Source organism: Sinocyclocheilus anshuiensis, unplaced genomic scaffold, assembly GCF_001515605.1.
Source record: "Sinocyclocheilus anshuiensis isolate Anshui unplaced genomic scaffold, SAMN03320099.WGS_v1.1 scaffold628, whole genome shotgun sequence".
In the NCBI taxonomy this organism is placed as follows: domain Eukaryota; kingdom Metazoa; phylum Chordata; class Actinopteri; order Cypriniformes; family Cyprinidae; genus Sinocyclocheilus; species Sinocyclocheilus anshuiensis.
Window position 1 is genome coordinate 669,457 of NW_015555750.1, and position 26,706 is coordinate 696,162.

The 26,706-nt window shown below is 36.5% G+C and overlaps 2 protein-coding genes and 1 pseudogene across 6 annotated transcripts in view; 1 reads left to right on the forward strand and 2 right to left on the reverse strand.

The window, feature by feature from the left end:
* Nucleotides 1–10,094, forward strand: part of LOC107673710 (amyloid beta A4 protein-like) — a 17,676-nt pseudogene extending 7,582 nt beyond the window's left edge.
* Nucleotides 10,095–11,659: 1,565 nt separating this feature from the next.
* LOC107673707 (GA-binding protein alpha chain-like) lies at nt 11,660–18,874 on the reverse strand. Of its 3 annotated transcripts, none has more exons than XM_016467433.1 (10): nt 18,614–18,874; nt 17,100–17,196; nt 16,826–16,970; nt 16,643–16,727; nt 15,966–16,193; nt 14,882–15,076; nt 14,719–14,772; nt 14,375–14,503; nt 13,226–13,418; nt 11,660–13,084 (listed from the first exon to the last, which is right to left on the reverse strand). In XM_016467433.1, exons 2-10 carry the CDS (start codon nt 17,174–17,176, stop codon nt 12,862–12,864), a joined length of 1,329 nt encoding a protein of 442 aa, XP_016322919.1. In that variant the 5' UTR covers nt 17,177–17,196; nt 18,614–18,874; the 3' UTR covers nt 11,660–12,861. The 3 variants fall into 3 exon arrangements, with proteins under 3 accessions (XP_016322919.1, XP_016322921.1, XP_016322920.1); XM_016467435.1 differs by lacking the exon at nt 18,614–18,874 and adding an exon at nt 18,419–18,604; XM_016467434.1 differs by lacking the exon at nt 18,614–18,874 and adding an exon at nt 18,415–18,604.
* Nucleotides 18,875–19,751: 877 nt separating this feature from the next.
* Nucleotides 19,752–26,706, reverse strand: part of LOC107673722 (junctional adhesion molecule B-like) — a 23,041-nt gene continuing 16,086 nt past the window's right edge. Inside the window, exons 1-10 of one of the 3 annotated variants that reach the window (XM_016467465.1) lie at nt 24,552–24,632; nt 22,922–22,987; nt 22,711–22,821; nt 22,128–22,277; nt 21,779–21,966; nt 21,492–21,600; nt 20,617–20,733; nt 20,512–20,536; nt 20,383–20,410; nt 19,752–20,263 (exon numbers count right to left, since the gene is read on the reverse strand). In XM_016467465.1, coding sequence (XP_016322951.1) covers nt 20,225–20,263; nt 20,383–20,410; nt 20,512–20,536; nt 20,617–20,733; nt 21,492–21,600; nt 21,779–21,966; nt 22,128–22,277; nt 22,711–22,821; nt 22,922–22,987; nt 24,552–24,603 — 885 coding nt within the window. In that variant the 5' untranslated portion in view covers nt 24,604–24,632 and the 3' untranslated portion in view covers nt 19,752–20,224. Of the gene's footprint in view, nt 20,264–20,382; nt 20,414–20,511; nt 20,537–20,616; nt 20,734–21,491; nt 21,601–21,778; nt 21,967–22,127; nt 22,278–22,710; nt 22,822–22,921; nt 22,988–24,551; nt 24,633–26,706 lie in introns of those variants that run through there. The other 2 variants (XM_016467464.1, XM_016467466.1) reach the window with 2 other exon arrangements.

A 26,706-nucleotide genomic window follows, 5' to 3' on the forward strand; every position in this document is an offset into this window, starting at 1 on the left:
TATATATATATATATATATATATATATATATATATATATATACTTTAAAAGAAATGTGACCAAATGTATTAATGCTGACTGGTGATGGGGAAAAAAGTAATTAAAAAATTAGTTTTCAGCCACAACATTTTAATTTCAGCACATCACTATTATTTATATTTTCCACATTCTGATATGTCTTCTGACTTCCCAATGAATAAAATCAAGGGATCTTTTTACTCATCGTATAACGCATAACCTGTGTTTTACTTGGAAATAGTAATGGTCAGATTATGAAAGTAAAATGGGTTGCCAATGGCTTTTCTGTTTTCTGTTCAACATCTGGTAATTGTACCCTGTCTTGACTTCCACAGGTTTACCCAGACCTCCAGATCACTAACGTAGTGGAGGCCAACCAGCCCGTCAGCATCCAGAACTGGTGCAAAATGGGTCGTCACCAGTGCCGCAGTCACACGCGCATTGTGGTCCCCTACCGCTGCCTGGGTGCGTATGCGTGTTTACATAAAGACTATCCTTCAACGTGACGCTTACATCAGAGTACTCCGCCACTCCTGGGGTATTAACCTGGATTTGTGAGACATTAAACTAATGCTTTTAACTTGGCTGTTGTGTGATTTCCTATCATCCTTCTGCATCAGATAAGATGAGATTCATCAAAATACAACCTTTGCTCAGGATATTTTACCCTCCAAGGTACATATCAGAAGAAATCTATCTGAGCACCTGGTGAGCAAATGTTTGCTTTTTTTTTTTATTAGTTGGGGAGTTTGTCAGCGATGCCCTCCTCGTCCCAGATAAATGCAAGTTCCTGCACCAGGAGCGAATGGACATGTGCGAGAGTCACCTGCACTGGCACACAGTGGCCAAAGAGGTCAGAGGTCACACCACATGACATTTACATATTCACAAAGTTTTAGAGCCACATGCAGCTGTAATTTGTGCCAGAACAAGCCAAATCTGGCACCTATTTTAGTGGATACTCAACTTACATGCTTCTGAAAAGACATTTACTGTATGCTATGACTTGTATATGTATTTAATATCAGATTTCTTCTGTTTTTGTTAACCAGAAACAACCAGATATATCAATCCTATTTGCATGGTGCTGACAGATTATGATTGAATAGGATGTATAATTCATCTCTAGCCACAAGAGCATTCTACTTATAGCTGTATGATGACTCAGCACCTTATACCTCTCTCGCTTTCGTTCTCGCTCGCTCGTTCCCTGTGGCTGGTCCTCTGCAGAACTGCGGTGATCGTTCCATGAATCTCCATGACTACGGCATGCTGCTGCCATGCGGCATCGACCGTTTCCGTGGTGTAGAGTTTGTGTGCTGCCCTATGGAGGAGCAGAAGGAGTTAGACAGCGAGGAGCAGGAGGAGGCCAACTCAGATGTGTGGTGGGGCGGCGCAGAGGCCGAGTATACTGACGGCAGGTACACAAACACAAGCAGTTCTTCAGAACTCTCTTACTGACACTGACTTTTGTTACAAATTATATTTTCAAGAGATATACAAATTATATAAAAAAAAAATCAAATGGATAAATCATTTAAAGTAACAGATTTTTTACAATTTTCTATGTCCCCCCTTGAGCTGCGTGAACTCCACAAGTTTGTGTAAAATCTGATGATTATGTTCTCCAGCCTGATTTGGAAAAGATGAAAGGCATCCTCTACATTTTGAGAGTCAGAATATATGCTAAATATAGGTTGGAAACAGTGCTAGATATTTTCAAATTGAAAATATATTTAGTTTAAACTTTCAAATACCAAAATATTTTGCCAAATGTGCTTTTTATAAGAGGCAAGAAAATACATTTCTAACAATGGATTATGAGTGAATTTTGGACAGTATATTAAAATTGAAAAAATATGAAAATGGCCAAAAATGTGTAAGGAAATACAAGTAACATAGTAAATATATTTTAAAATCTATATTAGCAATATATATTTGGCTATTTATGTATAATATAATATAATACAAATATATCTAATGAAAAGAAATTTAAATAATATATCAAATTATTTTTGCTGTATGTGATATTTGTGCTTTAACTGAAGAACATTTAAACTGAACAGAGAAGTTCACATGATCAGTGTCACCAACTTGTTTGATTAGTGCCTAAGAAATAAATATTTTCTTAAATATTTCACGTTCATATTTAATTTATTTTTTCATGTTTAACATTTTTCACACTCCTATGAATCTATTCATTTTCTGGTTTCAATTCTATTTTGAATCCCATATCTTCAGTGTAGTCTCAGAAATGTATTTGTCATCATTTATGCATCACAGCATACTGAGAGAACAGGCCCCAACCAAACCTGAGCCTGCTGTGACAGAGGATGATGAGGATATCACCAATGAAGAAGAGGAAGTCTGGGATAACGATGAAGATGGTGACGGTGAAGATGATGACGATGAGCAAGATGACGATGAAGACACAACTGATGAACAAGACACCAGTGAGCAGACCTCCAACGTTGCCATGACAACCACCACCACTACCACAACAGAGTCTATAGAGGAGGTTGTGCGAGGTGAGATTTCTGTATGCATATATGTCCATATGTTGACATTATACATTTCAGTGGTACATTTCCAAACATTAGAACTATGAATACTAATGAGCTCATGTGGCATTTCAGGACATGAAGTTTGAACCGTCATTGTGTAGTTCCTTAAATGGGCAAAACTTGAGCAAAACCTTACATATGAATACTTAAACAAATCCACTGAGTGTCTCTTCCCCATCAGCGGTATGCTGGGCCCCTCCTCGGTCGGGGCCGTGCCATGCCAAGCTATCCCGCTGGTATTTTGTGGTGCAGACGGGCCGATGCGCCCCCTTCATGTTTGGGGGCTGCGGGGGTAACCGCAATAACTTTGAATCTGAGGAGTACTGCATGGCTGTCTGCAGCAGCAGCGTGTGTAAGTCCAGACGTCTCCTGAGAGGAAGTTCATCTCTCCGCTAACCAGCACATCGTCTCTTTCTCACTTTCTTCGCTTCATTCGTGCCAAACTCACAAGCTCAGCAGATGGCTGGTTGCTTTAGCTCGCATGGATTACAGGTCTCTGAGGTGACTGTATAGGCAGAGCGTCTTGTTCTTTTAGTTTAACCTCCTGCTGTCTTTTCTGAGCACTTTAAAGAACTTTTCTTTAACTCTCCATCTGTGTCTCCTGAATCTACAGAACCATGGTAAAAGAAAAATAATATTGTTGTGATTAGGCCTGTCGCAATAATCAATATATCGACTTATCGCACAATATGTGTACATGACCTCAATAATTTTTGGTGATGCAATATATTGCCCATTATATTTACATTTATATTTATATTTATGAATGTCACCTTGTTTTTTGCATTCCACTTGCGGCTATGTCTTTTGCAGCTTCTCGTACATAGCGTGGTGTAGTCTAGTTCAAATTTAAAAAATGCTTCTACAAAAAGAGTTTTATCTGCAGATATGGCCTTGTTTAGGGATGTGTGCCTTTGTGCATACGGCCATCAGACTGCTAAGTAGTGATTGTGTTTTTCAGCAATGGTGTGCACCCTTAATTTACAGAGAAAAGAAGGTCAGGGGAATATCTGTAGATGGAAAAATCTCCATACAAGTTCTTTGTGCATTTTTTCTTTTTTCTACTTGTTACTTTGCACTTTTTGTTAGAAAATGTTTATTTATTATTTATTCAAGTTTTTTAATCTAATATTTTGATACTTAATTTTCATGATCTAAATAAATTGTTTATTTTTTATTTATGTTTGTTAAGGTATCTAATATTTTGATACTTAATTTTCATGATCTAAATATTCTTAAGAATTAAGTTTGTTGTCATTTGAAAGTGTGTAGGCACATAAGTGTGTATGGTACATGCATAATACTGAATAATCAAGAATATTACAGAAACTTCTAGAATGTTCCCATCCTTGCAAAAGCAGAATATCTTGAAAAAATTAGATAGATAGATAGATAGATAGATAGATAGATTTTTTTTTATCTAAATGGAAATGCTCTCAATACTGTAGTTAGAGTGGTTTTTGAGTGTCAGCCTCCAGAGGTTTCAAGTAGATACTTACAAATTTGATAGTGTGAATGTTTGTTTGTACTTTTGTCTGTTTTGAGAACACCTGCATCTCAGTGAGTGTATTTCTTAACCTGCTGAACACTGCATTTCTCTACGTCCCTCCCCCATTCTCTCTCTCCGTTTGCGTTTATCTCTGTGTGTGGGCCAGTGATGGAGCTGTAGTCGGCCTCTGGTCAGACCGGTCTGTGGCAGCAGTTCAGTGGGCGATTTCCGCTCGGTTAAGCACAATGCTGGACTCTGTGGGAAAGTGACAGCGGAGCAGCCCTCATCCTGACAGGGCATATTCCTCGCAGCCGGTCTGGCTGTTCCCACATGCTTGCTGTCAGAAAGTGTCACAGCAGCTTCAGAGGAGCTGCTGCAGAACACGCACATGAAATACAGCTCTCACACGCTCCACACACACACACACACACACAGCGGCACAAAAAAAGTATTTGGACACTTGTGCCACACTTAAAAATGTCACTGCATTATAAAATATCAAACCACCTTGCATTTATTTTTAAAAAAGAAATTCACAGGCCTACTTTTCAAATAAAACAGTTTACAAAAAGACATCGTTTAAAAAAGTAAAACAGTAAATATACTGTTTAAAATTTTACTATAACATATCTGCATGTCTTTATAAAATTAAAGCTGAAAACTCCTTACTTTTAGAATACTTTTAAATTATTGATGTACATTGTTTATAAATTAGGTTCCGCATATTTATATATATGTTTCTACTAAATGCAGTCATATTCATATATTATTAAGTGTCTTAAGTGTCAAAACACTTTTTGAGGTCACTGTATATACACAGATGTACCGTACTGGATGATTTTTCAGCATGAAAGCTCTTTTAACTCTCTGAGCGCACCTAAAATATGCAATATAGCAACCTTTGGCAAAAGCAATCTCACATAAATGTTTCTGTCTCTGCTAACCAATTTTAACCTGCACCTGAACTAGCTGTTCTTTCCCTGGAGTCTTTGCTCTTTTTGCCATAAGGAAGATTCTCTGGCTCATATATATCTGGGGGTTTTTTTTGGCTTTCACTGAACAAGACTTCTCACTTTCTCTAGTGCCGACCATGGCCCCGAGCCCTGCTGATGCTGTGGATCGTTACCTGGAAGCTCCAGGGGATACGAATGAGCACACCCGCTTCCAGAAGGCAAAGGAGAGCCTGGAGGCCAAACACAGAGAGAAAATGTCAGAGGTGGGAACCTGAGTAGAATGATACATTTGCAGTGGGGCAAAGTTCTTTTACAAAAACAGGCTGGTGGTAGTAGGGCTGGACAATAGCACTAAAAACATTTGATAGGATTTCAAGATATATAGGATTCAACATATATGTTTATGTATATGAGTGTGTTTCAATGGTGATTTGTTTTAAATCATAGGAACCATCATTTCAAGTTGTAGATTTAAAAAGGTTATTGCAGAAAATAACAAAGTTCAGTTAAAATAATCAATGCTAGTTTTCCACACCATTTTCCACTAAATTAACAAGAGAGCAGACTATATTTAATCATTTTCATTAATATGCACAACAGTTTTTAGTAATAAATAGCTATCTTTACCTACAGTGGGAACAGTTTTAGTGATCAGAGTTTAAGTAACGGTAGTAAATCTTTTGATATTTTAGAGAATTAGAATTGGAATTTAATTTGAATATCTATTTATTAATCTGTCTATATTAAAACCTGCGTTTAACTATACTTCTGTCATGACAACTCTTGGAGGGATTGGCATGGTAATGTACATGACAATGTTAAAGGGGTCATATGATGTTGTATAAACGAGGAATTTGTTGCATCTAGTGGGGACATAATTACGGATTATAATATAATAATAATAATAATAATGTCTGCATTTGTGATCGGAGAAATAATAAACAACAAGCACTACTCTACACTGCTCAAAACTCGCGTTTGAATCATTTGGTCTTGGCAGAATAGATCTGCTACGCTACTGCGGCAGAGCAAGTACCAAGACTTGCTACTGCCAATACATCCACAACATGCTGCTGTGAGCATGTAAGAAATATTGCTGCTGCAAATATAACATGCATGAAATAACCCCCATATAGCATACTTGAATCACCTCGTAGCAGATCTATACAGGTGGAGCTGGGGAAGGTGGAGGGTTTCTGAAGTAAGCTGCAACTGCTACAGCAAGCACTAATCATATATTTGAATGTTGAACAATGTTGAGCTCATTGGCTACTGATACAGGAGAGAACCAAACAGCTGTGCCATGTGATAATTATGTCATTAGGTCAGATTGAGTTAGACCTATCGGACTGCGCCATCTAGAGTTTCATGCCAGAACTCTGTATTTTTATTTTTAATAATACATTTTGTAATAAATAGCAATCTTTACCTACATATATGTCTTACTAAAACATTTAAAGCATAAAAATTAAACTTGGATTTCCATTAACAATTTGAGTGATGACAGAAATCGCTTACTCAGAGTTTTGAATCAGTTCCGTGAGAGTGATTCATGAAAATGTATCAACTATTTAAATATATAAACTTGACTGCATTTCCAAGAAGTTTGTTAAAGCCTTAAAGTATAATTATGGATGGTAATGTATAATTAAATATATACATTCAAAGCGGAATTTTTGTCATTTCATTGTTTAAAAAAAAAAGTAAAATATTGTATTTTCAAAAAATGGTGTTAAAATAGTATTAATAGTAAATTAATATTTAGTTAGGAGCAATTATTTATTAATACATTATTTTTTAAATTATTTATTTACATTATTATATTATTTTATTTTATATATGTATTACCATTGAACATGTCAAAAAACTTGGTTTTTGTTAATAAGTGTTCAGAATTCATTTGATGACTCTGTCCTTTGTTTTCTCTTATCTTCGTTCAGGTGATGAGAGAATGGGAGGAGGCAGAGAGACAGGCGAAGAATCTTCCTCGTGCTGATAAGAAGACCATAATTCAGGTAGCCTCTCATCTCATAATAATTGTGAATGGGATCTGTTGGCTGATGATTCATAAGCAGTGAACAGTGGAGAGTAAACAACATTTATTGTTCATGTAATGTAGTGATATGTGAATCTGTTATATAAAGCACTTAGCGGGGTTGCGGTTCAAGTGCATTCAAATTTAGCAGTACAGCATACATTAAAGTGGAGGGTGGATTTTCAAGGGGATTGAAAGGCTTGCGGTTTTTTATACTTCAGGATTAAATGGCTGCTGGCTTTGTGTTCATTGGTGTTTCTATAGCGCTTCCAGGAGAAGGTGGAGGCGTTGGAGAAGGAAGCAGCCGGGGAGAGACAGCAGCTGGTAGAAACCCACATGGCACGAGTGGAAGCTCTGCTGAACGACCGTCGCCGTCAGGCTCTGGAAAGCTACCTTAGCACCCTGCAGTCTGATCAGCCTCGGGTATTCACACACAACCATAGTCCTGAACTACAAACAAAATGGCATATGTTCCACAAATGTGTTAACAGTAGTAATTAGTTTCATTTGTTTGCCACAATGTCTCTCATCTGCTAATCTAATATCTGTGTTATGGATAAATGGCAACCGCTAACCAAGAAACACCTGTTTTGTCCTGCATCCCGTCTCGTACAGCCTCGACAGGTCCTCAATCTGTTGAAGAAGTACATACGAGCGGAGCAGAAGGACAGGCAGCACACTCTCAAACACCTTGAGCATGTGCGAGAGGTGGATCCCAAGAAGGCATCTCAGATTCGGCCCTTTGTAAGATTGTCAAGCTGTTCTTTCCTACTTCAGACATAAAATGTGCAGACACTTCAGACTTCAGTTTGACTGCTTGTGCCCATAGGTGATGACCCATCTGCGTGTGATTGAAGAACGCATGAACCAATCCTTGGGGTACCTCTACAAGGTGCCACAAGTGGCTAATGAAATCCAGGACCAAGTGGGTAAGTGTGAGGCGGTTTATTTAGTGCTAAATTCACTTGCATATCATTTGGGGAACTTGTTTTCAAACTGGGTTCTGCTGATTTAGGAGAATTTAAAAAATCATTTTAATAATGAGAAATAAAATACAAATATGCACATAATTAAAATAATAATAATCTAAGTTCATCTCTCTTACCAGCAATACATATCCACTACTATTCTGGGTTTGGGGTCAGTAAAATGTTTAATGTTTTTGAAAGAAGTCTCTTTATGCTCACCAAGGCTGAACTAAAATATTATTTCCAAAAAAAAAGAAAGAAAAGAAAAACTTACAGACCCTTCATTTTTGAATGGTAGTGAATACTTCAAAAATTATATTCATTATGAAACATACTATATTTAATCTTGTATTCTAATCTGCCATTAAAAAAGCCTCTCATTCTTTCTTTCTCCAGCTTTGCTGATTCAGCGTGACCAGGCTGAAGTCACCCAACAGTTGTCGTCTCTCCAGAGTAAGATGAGGGTGAGCTATGGGAACGACGCCCTGATGCCCGACCTGCCTGACAGCACCACCCCCCTGGACACCCTGCCACCGGAGCAGGACGGCCTGGGCTTCATCCACCCCGAAAGCTTCAACCAGGCCAACACTGACAACCATGGTAAACATTTGCACACTGAATGCTGTAACTGAACTGCCAACTTTTTAAAGGCCCATTTTCATGATCACCATAAACAGATATAGAGCAAACAGTAATATACAACTATACACTGCTGTTCAAAAGTTCAGTGTCATTTAGATTTTTCTTTTATTAAATAAGCATCAAAAGTGACTTTTATATTGTTTCAAACGATTTCTATTTCAAATAAATGCTGTTCTTTCGGACTTTCTAGTCGTCAAAAGAATTATGGAAAAATTATTTCCACAAAAATATTAAGCAGCACAAAGATTTCCAACACTGATGATTATTAGAAATGTTTCTTGAGCACCAAATCAGCATATCATGTGTATCATGTGACACTGAAGACTAGAGTAATGGCTGCTGAAAATTCAGCTTTGCCTTCACGGGAATAAATTACATTGTGAAATATATTAAAATTAGTGCTGTCAAAAGATTAATCGCGATTAATCGCATCCAAAAATAAAAGTTTTTGTTTACATAATATATGTGTGTGTACTGTGTATATTTATTATATATATATATATAAATACAAACACATGCATGTATATATTTAAGAAAAATATGTTATGTTTATATATAATATAAAATATAACAATATAAATGTATATACATGTATATTTTCAATATATATACTGTATGTGTGTGTATTTATATACATAATAAATATACACAGTACACACACATATATTATGTAAAAAAAACTTATTTTAGATGCGATTAATTGCGATTCATCATTTGACAGCACTAATTAAAATAGTAAACAGGTTTTTTTTTTTATTATTGTAATAATATTTCACTTTTGTTGTTGCTGTTTAACCGTTTTTACTGTATTTCTGATCAAATAAATGCAGCCTTGCTGAGCATAAGAAACTCTTTTAATAATCCTACCAACCCCACATTTTTGAACAGTAGTGGAAATAATACAGAAACATTACATTTAGAAGAGACTGAACAGCTTTTTTTTTTTGTCTTGTTCAGTTGAACCCGTAGATGCCCGTCCAATTCCAGATAGGGGTCTGCCTACGAGACCCGGTAAGTGTATACCTGTTATTTTCACCCATTGCTTTGTTTAATATCATATATCTAATGATTATGTTTATATGTGTGGTTGTTTTTAGAGATTCCAAAGGTTCGGCTGGACATTGAGGAAAGGCACAACGCTGGTTATGATGTTCGTGACAAGAGACTGGTACAACAGTTTATGCAAATATTTTGCTAAAAATATATAGAAATAAAATATATGTATCTAATATTTCACATTGTAAAAAGTAATTGATGTGTTTGTGTTGAATCAGATGTTCCTTGCAGAAGACATGGGCTCTAATAAGGGGGCAATCATTGGGCTGATGGTGGGTGGAGTTGTCATCGCTACTGTGATCGTAATCACTCTTGTTATGCTAAGGAAGAAGCAGTATACTTCCATTCACCATGGAGTTATTGAGGTGAGACACAACATATTATAAATATATGAAGACTTCAGATGTAAAAACCGTCAGACGTTTTTGAAAATAAGGCATTCAATAACTGACTAATAACCTTTTCTTTGCCATTAAAGTGAAATTACTTAATCAAAACATAGGTGCCTGATAAAAATGTTCTTTTAAAAGAAAAGGTATCAGACAGATTTTTTAGCATATGAAGTCTTCATATCTTTCTTTAGCCGTGGGAGTAATATAAAATATTACCGGTATATTATATTAAAACTATTAAAAGAAATATCTGCTGCCAGCTCTAAAATATTTAATCAGCTAGAAGTTGCTCTTTCTGAGTGCAGCGTTTTTAAAATAATTGAAAAATCATTACCCATATGGAAAAAATCTACATTTTTCAAATGTAGTTTTTAAATGTATTTCAAAATATATATTAATGTAAATATATTCTCTACCAATGTATTTTTGTCCGTTTTAAATATAAAAATATATTTTTTAAAGTATAGTAGGTTATTCCATCCATATTTGTATTTAGCTTAAATGTAGGCTAATCTAAGATTTAATTGAGCTTCAAATTACAACATATATAGAGCATATATTTAAAATAGATTTTGGCCAAAAAATATATATATTTATTTGCCATACGTGTATCCACTAATCATGACGGTCTGGAAAAAGGTAATGGAAATTCATCTATCTAAAGGCATAAAACTATTAAAAATAATTTTCACTTATTGAAATAAAGCTGAAATAAAATATAGTTATTACATGAAAAACTTAGTTTTTTTATTTCAGTTAGGCAACATTTCTAGTTTTCATTTAAGTTGAAATACTAAAATGACTAAATCTAAACCTGAAATAAAAACAAAGCTAAAATGTTTATTTTAAATGAAAATGTAAAATAATAATAGCAATAAAAAGCACATCAAATTACTGAAACTTTAAAGGGGTCATATGATGCTTTTTTAAAGATCATTATTTTGTGTATTTGGTGTAACAGAATATGTTGACATGTTTTAATGTTCAAAAAACAATTATTTTTCAAATACTGTATTTGTAGGTCCTCTATGCCCCGCATTATTGTATGTCCTATGCCCCGCCTCTCTCAAACGCTTCGTTTTCTACAAAGTCCCTCCTTCCGACAACCATACATTTTAAAAAAAGAATGTTAAAAAAAAAAACATTTACAGAGATATGAAATGAATGTTTTTATTTTGTGTGTTATATGTATTGAATTAAGGCAGAAACTAACTATCTATATAGTGCATGGCAATTTTAACAGAGAGACGGTTTCTGAATCCAGGCGCAGACTTTGACCTCTCTCTCATGTAGAGATTTTAGCTGGATTGTACATTTTATTGTCTTCTTGTGATCACATTTTAAATAAGTGAAAAAAATCTGCTTGGCTACATCGTCACAGAGACATGCTTTAATCGAAGTGTGCTTTTTTTTTCTTTTGGACCATGCCACGCACACTTAAATGGTTGCATGGGGCTGGAAAAAGATGTATGTATTGTATTATGAAGTGTAATATTAGCCCACGTTTTGGTTCGTTAACGTTCTACGCACTCTGCATTTTTATTTTTAGGAAGGGTCTTGGCCCTTTTTGCCTCATGAAGTTTTATTCCATGTCGGGATTTGGTATGGGGCCGGGATTAGGGAAGGGAGGTATGGAGTGGTGGTGGGATTTTGCTTCAGAAATAGCCACCATTTTTGGATTGTGTGATTTTTGTCCCATTTTCCCCTCTTTGTATTCCCCCAGTGTCTGATATTCACGAACACATTTTGGGACAGAAACACCTCACCTTCTCCCCCTTTTATTGTTTTACTGAAGTATCGCATAGCACCTTACAGGCCAGAGCAGGTAGGAAGGAACGGGTAGATATGAAATATTAATGTAACGCGGCCTTTTGAAATTACCTCTCAAGAGTTATTTTAAAAGTGCCAGGACGTTGAAGGAAATTGTGAATTGTTGTAAAATACATTGTATGAGACACACAGCCATTAACGAGTCAAACATTGTGCAGTTATGTCACAGTGCACACAGCTCATTACGTTCCTGTATAGAATTACCTTAGCTCTAAAATCTGGTGTTGTGCTGATTAGTAGATACTCTGAGGCGAGTGTCTGTGGTCAGTAGGGAACAAAGAAAGCTCTTCCTGTGACTTTTTCCTTCAGTATCTATTCAAACCATTGGCTTAGAAGGGGAAAAGCTTTCTACAACACTGTAACCCATGAGTAAAGTTTTGAATGTACATACAAACTCCTTGTGATGTGTTGCTTGCTGCACAAAACAAGATAGAAACAAAGGGTGTGTTTGATTGCTGCTGCATTATGCAAGATTTGGGCAATTCAAAAACCAATTGTCTCTTTATTGCCCTCTGGTGGACAGTAAAAAGTACCTCACCTTGAGGGAATTGGACACTCAAAAATAAAAAAGAAAAGATCCTTTACAAATGGAAAATATCAAAATACACTGCCCACGTGGCTATCAAAAACATAGAGTATATACAATGGAAATATAGCCGATGCTACCCTGCAGTCAGAGAACAAGCGTACAAAAACTGAAAGCTCATACATGATCTTTGTCTCACATCCACACATACACTCGCTCTCTAAGCATTCTAGGGATACGCAGACATACATACACACTCGTAACAAAAGCGCACATCTGCTTACAAACCCGCTGTTTCCCACCCTGCCCAAAGTCAAATGTTTAACCTGGATTCCTCCCATCTTAAACTTGTCTCCTGATTGGCTGGGAGTAACAAGCCACTCCCTCCTCAACTGTCTTTCTCTAAAGCTGCTGCAGCCAGAGTGACTGTGGTGACGGGCTGGCCGAGGCCATGCAGCTGCACCCGGGCGAGTTTCTTCTGTTCGCACTCCGTCACCAGGCTGTTGAGCTCTGCGGCGCTGTATCCGATCAGAGTCCTCAGGTCACACACAAACTTGTAGACAAAGCGCTTGCCCTGCACTTTGCTGATCATGTCTCCGTCATAGTAGTACCTGTTTAGATGAGACAAGATTGATGGATAGAGTTAATTTTCTTGTTGAAGTTTTAAGCAAACATCAAATAATTCCAGATTACTAGCTACTTCCCTCCAAAAGCACCTAAACTAGAGAGGGGAAATGATGCACTCGCCGCACCTGAGAGCTCTGCTCAGCTTCTCGTAGTTCATGGTGGGCTTGTTCTTGCGCTGGCCCCATTTCTGAGCTACCAGCTCAGGCTGATTGAGTTTGAACTCGCCCTCCTCTCCCGACCAGGAAATGCAGACCCGAGAGTCCTTATCCGTCAGCAGCTCCAGGAGAAACTGCCACAGCTGAATCTGACCGTTATTACCTGAGAGGACATACAGCACAATCATAAACAATTCTACAATCATTTATTCTTGTTTTTCTTAGTATGGGGTTTTGGCAAAATTCAGAATTGAAGGTATGACTCCCATTTAATTCATGAGATACGATTTGAATTGAACACACACAATAGTATGTTAAATTTGAAAGACAAGAAGAGGAAAATACTGTTCCACCTCTATATAGACCATATAATGAAAGACAACATTAGATTATATTAGCATCCAACATTTCACCAATATGTACTGTACACTGCCATTAAAATGTTGGAGGGTTAGTAAGATTTTTTTTTCTTTTTCTTAATGTATGCTCAACAAGGCTACGTTAATTTGATCAAAAATAAAAGTATTGTGAAATATTACAATTTAAAATAAATGTTTTCTATTTTAATATATTTTAAAATGTATTTTTCTGTCATAGCAAAGCTGAATTTTCAGCAGGCATTAGTCTTCAGTTTCATATGATCTTTCAGAAATCATTCTAATGTGCTAATTTTGTGCTCAAAAACATTTTTTTTTTAATTAATGATGAAAACAGCTGTGCTACTCATTCTGTGATACATTTCTTGATTCTTTTAGGAAAAGAATGTTTAATAGAACAACTTTTATTTGAAATTCAATTTTGTTATATATATGATGTAAAAGTCTTTACTGTCACTTTTGGTCGTTTTAAAGTGTCCTTCCTGAATAAAAGTATTCACTTCCCATTATACTGGCCCCATACTTTAGAACAGTAATTTAAAATGTAAAACATTTATTATTGATATCCTCATCAATATTACATGATATAATCTAATATATTGCAAATAACTACATGTAATTCATACTGATTATTAAAAACTAAATTTACATCACTTACATGCATTTATTTCGAACAAACATGATACTATTGATAAACCAGAGCTTTTACACATGCAGATTTGCTGTATTTGTTTGTATGCACCTGTGCGGTTGCCAGGGGAGCTGCGCTCCTCTCCTGAGATACGGGGGGCTCGGGGTGTTTTGTTGTGCTTCATCACCTTAATGGCTGTGGATGTGGCCTGCTGCACAGGGGCAGGAATGATCTGCACAGCTGGAGAATATCAAGAAACTGTGTTACCCAGAAGACCAACACATGCTCCTTTCATCGAAAATCTTAAGTGTTGCCTAGAGACACTTTAAGAAAGTCATGTGCAGGTTATACAAAAAGTGTTATTCAAGAAGGTACTCAAAGGGTGCTTTTGTTGATAAAATGGAGCAGAAGCAACTGCAAAAAACAGACAAGCTTCAGGATCTACTGATACTCACGTTGATCTATGGTGACTGTTGCTTCCTGACCCTGATCCTGACTCGCAAGTACATCTGCACAGAGCATTAAAGAGATTTGAAAACAAGCTAAAGATATTGTGACAGAGAAGGTTTTGTGGGAGAACACACACCACACGCACTTTCTTTCCTTTGCAAAACTTACACTTGCGTAGAAGCTCCAGGTGGCTCCACAGGATCTCTCCGCTGGGCACTCTCTGGAGGAACTCCTCCTGGCTGAAACCACAGAGCTGGCGGCCGGGAATGTGAATGCCACCCACCTCCATTTCCTCAATGCCGAACTCTTTCATAACCCAAACTGCCCAGTGGATCACCTGATCTGCTGTCCACTGCACCGGGTCTGACAAACAGACACACATTGCTCATTAAATGATACTGCTACTGACAAGGGAAGTAAAAATGCACAGATCTGACAATGAAAATCTATTGCAGCATTTACTGAATTTAATATTTTAAATACAATAATACAAAGTGTATTACATATTCATTTCTTTACCAAACTATTCCTGACTTCTTGCAGAACTTGATATGAGTTGTAACAAAATAATTAAATTGTGATTTCGTTTACAATTCATTGTCATTTCAGGTTTCATGATGCATGAAATTATGTAGTAGAAATGCATACAATACTGTGCAAAAGTTTGGAGTCAGCAAGATTTTCGGACCAAAACGGAAGAAATTCAGCAATCCAGACATTAAATTGATTAAGGTGACAGTAAAGACACTCACAATGTAACAAAAGATTTCTATTCCATATAAATGCTGTTCTTTTGAACCTTCCATTCATAACAAAAAAACAAAACAAAAAAAGAATTTTATTATGGTTTCCACAAAAATATTTAAACACTTATAACAATAAGAAATGTTTCTTGAACAACAAATTAGTCTATTATAATGATTTATGACACTGAAGACTGGAGTAATGATACTGAAAATTCAGCTTTGCCATCACAGGAATAAATTACATTTTCAAATATAATGACACAGAAAACAGTTATTTTGAATAATATTTCACAGTACTGTTTTTACTGTGCTTTGTTTAAATAAATGCAGCCATGGTGAGCATAAGATACTTCTTTCAAAAACGTTTAAAAATCTTACCGACTCCAAACTTCTGAACAGTATTTGTGATAATATAGTACTCATCATATGTGCCTACACTCTTCTACAAAATCCATTAAATATTTAGATTTAACTCTGAAACATGTTAATATCAATGGAATACTCACCATAGGGAATGTTCAGTCGAACCTGCTCCTTGCGGTATCCTTCCAATGCGGCCGCCCAGCGGGTCACCTGCTCTGAAGTGTCATCAGGAATGGCGGCTCGCTCTACCGCAATCACTTGTCCATCCTCCACCAGATGGGCTTCCTCGCCAGCAGCTGCGTCTGGATCAATCACCACCTCCACAGTCTCCACTGGCTTCACAATCTCCAGAATATTCAATTTCTCTTCACCTAAAACAGACCACAAATGCACAAGCAAGTCAAGTTTAGGTTTTATTATTGCTGTAAATTGGTAGTTGTGGCATAACGTTTTAACGAGGATTTATTTTATTATTTAATTTATATAAATATAAGGGAAACTATCTCTTATGTAGCTGCTAATTTCATTTAAAGTTTTTCCACTATTTTTAATCTTGTTTTTGCCATCCCTAATTAATTTTAAATGGTCCTTCCTTGTTGTGATTATTTTTTAAAAGAGCAAATACTCATGTAGTCTCTCAATTACTATGAGCTCGTAAAAGCTGCATGCATAATTACAAAAGAATTAGCAAAGTGCTGTTTAAAACAGCACTACACCCCACAGGACACGTCAACTACCCAAATATTTTCATTTATCTGAAGGGCATGTTGACAAGTTGAGATTTGTCCAACAGCAATATGAGATCATTGTAAACTGTTACCCTGTTTTGAGACAATCTGCACGCTGAGCTGTACTGTGCCATCGGTCTTCACTCCTTGATCGAACAGGCTGTGATCAGGATGCAACTACATGAGGAAAGGAGCAGAGACAGGGAGTGAAGAGCTTAGCCCATGAATACGAGGAGTGCACTCAAATAAGATTACATTAATATAGAAGCACATACTAGGATGTCCTGCAGACAAATGTCATATCCATCCAGTGGGACCTGAAGACGAGGCTCCAGTAACTTCTTCAGGTTACCGATCGGCTCATTGATGTCAATGTCTTGAGTAATCAGTTCAGCTGCTGTGATGGTTTGCTCCTCAATCCTGACATTTGGTCACATGAAACAGATCATTTCATACGCACAAGATACATGTTGCACAATGAGATGATTCCTCTAAACACATCAAACAGAGAAGGAAAAAAAGGAAGAGAAAGTCAGAAAAAGCACTTACCCTTCCTCTAGACACTCCTGTTTCTCCCTACCGTCAATCTCAATTTCAATCATCTCCTCTGTCTCACTTTTTGACATCCCTTCTACTCCTTGTCCAACTATAAGGCGAATACATAAAAATATAAGAATTAAGTTGTTGTTGTTTTTTTTGCAATTTCTCACAAGAAAGTGTACAACAATTATCAGTAACACTTTAAGGTCCCATTTGTTAATACAACTGTTTGTGAATACAACTGTTCATTGTACATGTTAGTTCACAGTGCATTAACAGATTTAATTTTTTTAAATGCATTAGTAAATGTTGAACAGTAACTAAGATTAATAAATGCTGCAGTAGTATTGTTCATTGTTAGTTCATAGTAACAAATAATACCTTATTGCAAAGTGTTACCTAATTATATACTTCAAAATAAAAATAAAAAATTTAGTTTTACATTATTTTTAGCATTTTGATTAACACACAGTTATACAAAACATATAAATGTGCTTCAAAGTCACTAAATGTTCAGATTAACGCACACTTGCGGTCTAAGAATTCTCTGAAGTCCAATAAACTCTAACGCAACACCGAGGCTTTGCTTGAGTACAGGCCCGCCATGGTATTTTCCCCACATTAGCACTATTATTAAACACAGGAGACGTATTATTCAATAAATATGCCATCCATTTGGTCAATCCATTTATTATTTTCGTGTGTGAGTTTGAACGCAATATTTTATTAACATAATTTCCACCGGCGACTGGTTGGGAAGACGACGCGCGAATCGATACAAACGCAGTTGCCATGTTGGAGTGCTTTTGGGTTTCGTAATATAAGCGCAAATTTGGGCGTAAAAGACGACTTTTTCAAACTTCTGAAACTTTCAGGGGTAGCTACACATCAAGACTTTTGATTCTGGAAAGTTAAAACGGAAATGGAAGAAACGGAAACAAAACAAGAGAAGGGCAGATGTAAAAGCAGCCGGAAATCCTGGCCGAAGTCACGGCGGCTGACAGACTTCCGAAAACAGCCGTGCGCCTAAACAAACGGACGGAAACATCACGGTGTTTAATTATGCGCTTCGTGCGGAATATAATGTCTGCGACAGGTACAATCACGGATGGAATATATATGTATACCTGGCCTCTTTGTTCGCTGCTTAGCTTATGCTGACGAAAGACACGCCTGGTTGAACTGAATATCTGCTCGCGCTGACAGCATGCGCTAACTTTTACGAAAAGTCGCGCTTTGTTTTTCACGACGGAGTTATAAGCGTCGACAATATTATATTTGGATGGAAAATTATATATTTTAAATTATCCAGAATAACGTTTACCTACTGCTTGTCGGACGTGAGAGGGCTGGCTTAGTCAGTTCTGTTAGCACTCCAGCTAGCTCAGTTTCCCCTTAGGATGCTAACAGTTAGCTGGCGCAGAAAGCGGGAAAACTGACTCGCTTATAACCTCACACATATGTAACACACTCCTATTTGTCCTCGTTTATCTCGGATGAATTAGTGTTGCGGCCACACGTACCTCTTTATCCCGTTCAGTAAGTGCTGTGTTGGAGTTTTTGCGCACAAAAGCTGGGTGTCTGAGGCTATAGTTTAGTGTGTGTGCTAATAAGTTGAGTGAATGTTCATGCTGGTTTTTGGTCAACATTGCATTGGGGGCGGGGATGAGCAGGAGGCCTCGCTGCCCACTGACAGCAACATACTCCCCACTGTGCATTTTTCAACTATATATCATAATGTATAAAGGTATTTATTTGGTTATTTGTGCCAAATAATAGCAGATAACGGAAGGTGTTGTCTTTAACACTGTCTTAAGTGTGAAAATCGACGCATTATTGGATACTTAAGTAAACACATTTATTTATGTATCTTCCATTACGTGGTTTTGTATTTGTATTGTTATGTTTAATATCTTGTGTTTATATGTTTGTACCTCTGAGCTCATGGAAACAACAAATTTATGTGTTTGTTGTGCAAACTTAATAAAGCACATTTTATTCAGTGATTTTTTTCCTGCTGATGGACATTACAGTGTTGTGACTCTTCAAGTCATTTTATGTTTAAAGAAATATCTCACTGTTTTTGGATGTGACCATTAACTGTCTTGAAGCCAATTAATAAATAAACTTGGAAAATCAAACTGATTTGTGCATTATGGAACATTGAAAGTATATGCTACAGATATGCTACAGTCGCTTAATCTCTGTAAAAAGATGAATCAGTCTTGCAGTGGAGTGTGGATTTTGCATTTACTTTATTTTACATATCAGTTAATGTAACAAACGACCAAAACATTTATTCTTTTAGACACTGCTGGTTGATTTGAGCCACATATGAACTAAACCAAACAGTTAAATAAGCTCAGACACATTGTTTAACACATTGTTGTAAAAGGAATGGTCCACTCAAACAAAAAAAAACAAAAAAAAGTCATTTACACACCTAAATGTTGTTCCATACCTGTATATCTTTGTTTCGTCTGTGGAACATAAAATATATTTTCATAAATTTCATAGAACATCAAATCTTTTTGGGTGAACTATTCCTTTAATTAACAAATCCAATTTCATTGAGAAATACCCATAATTAAAACACAGATGATACTTCTGAATGAGACACGTAGAAACAAGTCAAGGTGCTTGTGATTCATTTCTACTAAACATTGATCATACGATGACTAAAATACTTTTTAGAGACATCCTGAGACAAGACAAGCTTGTTTCCGCTGAAATCAAGTGGACCATCACATCTGTAGTTGGGCCTCTGCTCAGTGGCTTGATTGAAACCAAAATAAAATGAAATAGTGCAACATTTACAGTCTCTAGGTTGTGAGAAGTCAAACAGATATGAGACAATTAGAATACTACACGGTATCTAAAAATAAATGAATACACTTGAATTGAAAAATAAAAAAGCTTTTTACAGTAGTACAAAAGAATCAGCAGAGATTAACCATAATGTGGGTCTGTTGTGGATGGACCTCAACACCAGGGGGCGTGTTTTCTGCTCTGATAGGCCATCAGAGCAAATCATAGATATATACAAGTGCACTTGATGTAAGATATGGTTCTCTCTTTGAGGACACTTAAATTCACTTCTTTTAGCACAGCACTATGTAGTATGTGCACGCTCTTCATAGCACAAAGGATTGTGTATGTTTGTAGCGTCTCAGCTGAGGAGAGAGATGAACAATGGGATGAAGACTAGTCATTATTATAAAGACAAATCTCTACAGTGCCATTACTATAATGTTTGACTAGTGAGTTATCAATAGGAAACTTAAAGACTCACGTCTGGAGGGTTATAGCTGGTCTTTGTTCTGCTGAAAAGTGAAAAGAAAGAACCGTTTTGTTCCTAATGGTCTGTTACGTATTATTCTTATAGGTTAGAGTACATTAAAAAATACTGCATGAGACGTACCTTTGTTTAGTCTCTCTTTTATTCTCTGTTGGTAAATTTGAGATTAATGTTAGTGTTCAAAGTTAAATAGCCTATTTAGATTGTGTTTGAGTAAATGGTACTCACTGCGGCAGCAACGACAGCACCCTCTTCTGCAGCACAGACAGATGGCAACACAGCATGAGAGGAGGAACAGGAACGCTCCCACTTCTAAGGCTATAACTATAGTCATGTTCAGCTCAACTGTAACAGAGCATGTCAAACAAATATTCATTTACACTCTGTCCAGTTATTATGTTAGTCAAGGGTGTTGAGGCCAATCTAATTCAGTTTCCCACCATCGCTCTAGCCTTTTGACTTAAACCTGATGTTTTGTTGGGCATCTAAGCAACTATGACTAATGTGTTTTTGATGTGGTCAAAATGACCCCAAACAGAAGCAACATTACTAGAATACCATTCAAAGGTTTGAGGTTGATACATTTTGTTGAAAGAAGAACTGTAATATTGTGAAATATTACAAGTTAAAATGACTGGTGTCAAGAAACATTTCTGATCATTATCAATGTTGAAAACAGCTGTGCTGCTAAATATTTTTTATGGAAACAGTGATACATTTATGTACATTTATGCGATAATCTCACTTTTCAATCATTTTATCCTTGCTGAATAAAAGTATTAATTTCTTTCCCAAAAAAAATCCAATTGACCCAGCTGCCATTCACAAATTTCTGAAAATCACAAGTCTACTTTGTGGTAAAACAGAGGAACTTTAAGTTAAATAAATTAAATAAATTTGAAATTGCCCTTCATTTTAACTCTTGGCCCCCAAACAAAAGTATAGTAGTCAACCTCAACAGAACATAAGGGTTTTTCTGCTACTGTACCAGTAAGACTTTGAGGTAAATGCCTTCTTGGTACATTTTCATGTTACAGTCAACACTATTACAGTATTTCAAAACATCAAGTAAAATTCAAATCACCAAACTGAACTTATCTTACATTCAGTTATCTTCATATGCCGTCCTGCACAACTTTTGGGTGCCCCCACCCCATTGGAGGCCTCACATCGATACTGACCCTCATCAGATTTTGACACCGCCTTGAACTTCTGCTCAAAAATAAAGGAGAAAAAAAAAGCAGTCTATATCGATCATACTTGCATATCATTAATGCATCAAAGCCAAACAAACATAAGCATATAAGGGGAAAAGGCTAACAGTTTCAGCCAGTGTTAGCTAAGTTTGTCAGTATGAAAAAAAAAAAAGAGATTATAGCACTACACCAACCAGAGTCCCTGTTTTGGGGTCCAGGGTGTAGTTGATTTCAGGGAGACTGGCAGTGTGAAGTGGTTTGTTGTCTTTGTACCAGCTGTAGGTGGCAGCAGGAACACTCAGTTTGTCTTTACAGCGGAGCTCCGCAGAAAATCCTCTCATGACTGTTTCTGGAACCTCACATGACGGCGCATGTGGCGGCACTGTCCATGTAAGACAGAGTTGCATTATATGATCATATTGCTCACTGATAGAAAGGTCGTGTTTAAGACTAAGAGTTAGGCACACTGTTGGTGCAACTGCACATGTAAATAATGAAAATGAAATTACAAGATTGAATAATTAAGAAGATTTTCATTCCCACCAAGCACATTGAGGGTGACAGTGACCTCCCCCAGCTTGATTTTGTCCTGACGGGCTGTGACTTCACAATGATACACTCCTGAGTCTTTCTGTGTAACACCACGAAGGGTCAGTGTTGCCCCATCGATGGATGCACGGCCCTTAAATGAACCTGGTAATGATGAGAGTAAGTCAGAACATTTTAAAGAAAAATATATGTAATGAAAGTACAAAACTAATATTCACTGAAAGACAAAAGGTGCAATCAAATTTACTGGGCGAATCAGTTATTTCAAATAGAAATCCATGCAATCTGGAATTTCTTGTGGGGGCAAAAGATTTCCTGATGCAGCTTGGTTTTAAAGTGACTTCTGTGTGAGCTGTGCCTTATACATTGTTACACTGTATTGACAATAGACCTTTTCTGACCTCAAGTATAGCCAAAATTTTACTAATGTGTAATTTGCTCCCAAAAGTCATGTAAATGACTCACTTCCTCTTTTAAAATGACAAAATATCTAAAGCAATATACAAATGTTAAGATGAGGGACATGTTTAGGGACAGGGTTGCAGTAAATATGGAAATGGGCAAAACAACAACCTACCTGTAAAATCCCCATCAAAATAAACATACGAAACATCTTTGCCTCTCATCTTCCATTCAACACGCGGGTTTGTTTCTTTCTCTGTCCTGAACTCACAGGAGAGGACAGCATCTTTTGCAAAGAACAGGCAGAAGTATCAAATCAATACGGTCTGAAAGCTTTTATATAACTAAACATGTCAAGCTGTTTATCTGAAGACTAATGAACTTACTTGTGTTTTCATGTACCTCCACTTTGGCTTTGCTTGTCGTCACAGTAACAGGATCTGAGCTGGGAACTGGAGGAGAGGGAAGATACAAATTAACACTTGAAAGTTGTAACACACTACAAAAATTCCCTCCCACAGCATATTTATAATAGCAAACTATGGGAGAATCGACATGTTTGCCCTAGAGTTTCTGATAAGGACAAACTGAAATTCTCACACATAGTTGATATAAGCTTAACTTAACCCAGAATGTTTGTTTAAATGAGACTGATATGTTAGATATTTTTTTCCTCTTGCATTGTATAATATTTAAGTAAATAGGAAGAATACAGAAAACAGATTTGAGTTTCTCCTCAAATGTGAAACCTCACTAATATTCACTCCCTGCTCTGGTGGTGCCAGGAACAGGGATGTGTAGGAATTTAAGTAATGGATGGATGTTCTCACACAGTCTGGCTGTGTTTAGTGGGGGGTGGCAGTCCAAACCAAGCCTGATAACCTCCTCACTCACTGAAAAACATGCCCTTCTGGGGAAAGTGAGGGAAAACACTTTCCTTTACCTGTATAAGTCCTTCTCTATAGTCCGCTGGATGTGTTGACAGTAGAAAACAACTGACTTCATATGAGAATAGAGAGAGAAAGGCTGCAGAGGGTCTTTTTACCCAGAGATACAAAGACCTACTATGCTGCGGTAACTTAAAACCTCTTTAGCTGGAAGAGGACTGGAGTTAAAATCACAGCCCACACCACAAGGTATTTAACAACTCTAACTAGCACTTAGTGGCCTGAAACATTAAAGTTATCAGAATAAAACCAACCAATTTGGTCAAAGTCAACATTTAATAGCTATATTCATCATTTGTAATATCCATTCTTATATAAAACTGACATGTTATGTAATCTGCAAAACATCATTTAGTTTACAGATATTTGGATCTCTAGACTGGGTGGGATCAAGAATTTCTCATGGTATGCCGGGTAACCATAATCTCCATGATAATGACCAATACACAAGGAGTCTGCCACATCAGAGTGAAGTTCAGATCTGGACAACATCTTCACAGACATTTTATCACCCTCAGGATCTCATGTGTTCAAATGCTGTTTGAGAAGTTTGTGTAAACAAAGTGTTTTACTAGACCCCCACCCACCCTATCCAGACCCTCAAAGCATCCATCTTTCTTTGAAAAAGCACACACACATACAACAATCACACAGTAATTTGAACCAAATCAAAGCTGGTGGTGTGAGAGACAAAATAAAACAAAACGTAATTAAAATTTAAAAATTATAAAAATATTTTATAATATAATTAATTACATATATTTATAATTATTTGTAATAACTTTTAAACATTATGCTATTTTGTCTATGTTAGCAGCAATTTAACACTGTAAAAACAACGTAGAATAGAATTAAAATAAAATAAAAAGTATTATTCTTAACAGATAGGCCTAAATATATTCAAATTATGCATGAAAGTTAAGAACTGTATTTTCCAACTCACCCCTCAGAATCCTCAAACCATTTCACTTAGAGTAAGAAAGTTACATTTTTCTTTTAAAATGCCCAACACAGACAACATAAACTAAAAAGCGTCAGATAATGAGACATGCAATCATCATACACTTACAGTAGAGCAGCATGAGAAGAGCGGGGAAGGTTATTGTGTGTGTTGTGCTCATCTTCAGGAGCGCGTGGAGAGTCTGGTGTGCTTCTGAAGTTCTTGCTCTTCGCATGTTCTTCAAGATAGTATCGCGCGCTCTCGTCAGAACGCTGCGCGAGGACTGCGCAAGACATGTGTCGATGAATTGCAAATAAGCGACGTTTGTATAAGATACAATGGTTTCTTATCATGGTAGGCTATTGTTTGTAGGTAAGCGTGGAACCCGCTTTTTTTTTTTTTTTGTAAAACATAAATAAATACCCTTAAAACAATATATCTTTCTTTCACACGTCTTTCGACAGGCCTATTTACTTTTTATGGATAACATCACATTGTCGTATGCACTGTAAAAAATATTTTGTCTATAACTAAAAAAAATGATTAGTGTGGAAACCATTGTTTTTATTCAAATAAAAGGTAAATTAATATAATTTATACTACGGGGGCTGTAGAATGCTTGAATCTGATTGGTTGACGAACGTAATAGCAGGAAGGGATATTTGTGGATGGCACTGAAATATTTCCCATTTGAATTCCATTTTCTGACTGTTTACCTGCTCCACTTGAGAGTAGAACTCAACGAACTCACGTGCATGTCTACGCTAAATATCAACACTTTTAAAGGGGTCCTATTATGCGTTTTCACTTTTTCAACTTTAGTTAGTCTGTAATGTTGCTGTTTGAGCATAAAAAAGATCTGCAAAGTTATAAACTAGCTTTCCCAAGGCAGATGAACTTAGAGTGGTTACAATCATCCAGGATTATATCACGCTAAAATTGAATTGATTTTGATGCAATATTTACACTGAAGCTAGCAGGCGGCTATGGTAAGGGGCATGACATTTCCCGACCAGGCGCCGAGTGCTGCCAATCACAACACACACTGGCCCAGCTAACCAATCACAGCACATTTCGTATTTCAGAAGGCGGGCCTTCATTTGATACAGGAACTATTCGAGCCGTTCATGTTAACTCTATGAGAGTAGTTATAACTCTATAACGACTTAAATATACAAAAACAACGCAAAAGAAGAAAATAATTATGGCAGTAATTGGGAGCAGACTAACTATGAAATTTGTGAATATTTTAGTAAATTCAGTTGTGACTTGGCTAAAAAGAGAAAATCCTATGAGAATAAAGTTATTTCTAAAACTGCTAATCTTGTATCTAAAAGTGTGTAAGATATTACTGATTCTGAAAAAGCTGAGCTTACTGAACAGCAGCATCATTTAGATAAAAATCCGTTTAAAAAATCTGATTTTGACACTAAATGCTCCTTTTGTCAGAGTGACACTGAAACTCTTCTTCATTTGTTTTGGTCAGGCAATTATTATTTTCAACTCTGGAATGATGTTAGTTTATTTATATTGAGTAGGCTATACTATCTTACAAGATTTTTCAATGAATTCCACATTTTTGGATGCTTTGCCTGCTGTATGATAAACCTAAGTCTCTTCCTATGTAGATTCTATATTCACAAATGTAAACTTTCAAATTGTGAACCTATAGTATTTTTAAAGGATAAAACAGTATTTACTTACATACTTTACTTGTTTAAAGTGAAAGCACTCTTAACATACAATTTGCACAGATCACTGTTGCTCATATGCAGGGCAAGGACACATATGTCTCAGAGCATATGCACCGTGCAGCATTCTGACGAGAGTGTGCACACCATCTAGAAGAACTGAATTTTGTTACTCTAAATGAAATTGTAGGAACTCTGAGGGGTAAGTAGAAAATACAGTTCATAACTTTCATTGATAATTTGAATATATATTTAGGCCCATCTGTTAAGAATTTAACAACATTAAATTATTTTTAAAGTGTTAAAGTTAAAGACTTGCAATTAGAACTAGAATTGGCTGCTAACACTGAGAAAATAGCATAATGTTTATGTGCAGTATATATATATATATATATATATATATGTGTGTGTGTGTGTGTGTGTGTGCACTGCATATACTGTATATATATATATTTGATTCACACATTTTAAATGTAAAAGTCAGTTTGGTGATGCTATAGTACTGTCCCAGGGACCACTGCTGGCTTCACAACAAATGCGTGTGTCAGACCAAGTGGCTCTCTCTTTATCCCATAGATGATGCATAGAAACAT

What these genes read in the sequence shown, in the direction of transcription:
- LOC107673707 (XM_016467433.1), bottom strand. Translation starts at nt 17,176, where the DNA reads ATGTCAAAAAGTGAGACAGAGGAGATGATTGAAATTGAGATTGACGGT. An exon ending in TCGACTGAACATTCCCTATG is followed by an intron (nt 15,077 to 15,965) that starts GTGAGTATTCCA and finishes TCTGTTTGTCAG; the next exon opens with ACCCGGTGCAGTGGACAGCA. An exon ending in AAGCTGAGCAGAGCTCTCAG is followed by an intron (nt 13,085 to 13,225) that starts GTGCGGCGAGTG and finishes TCATCTAAACAG; the next exon opens with GTACTACTATGACGGAGACA.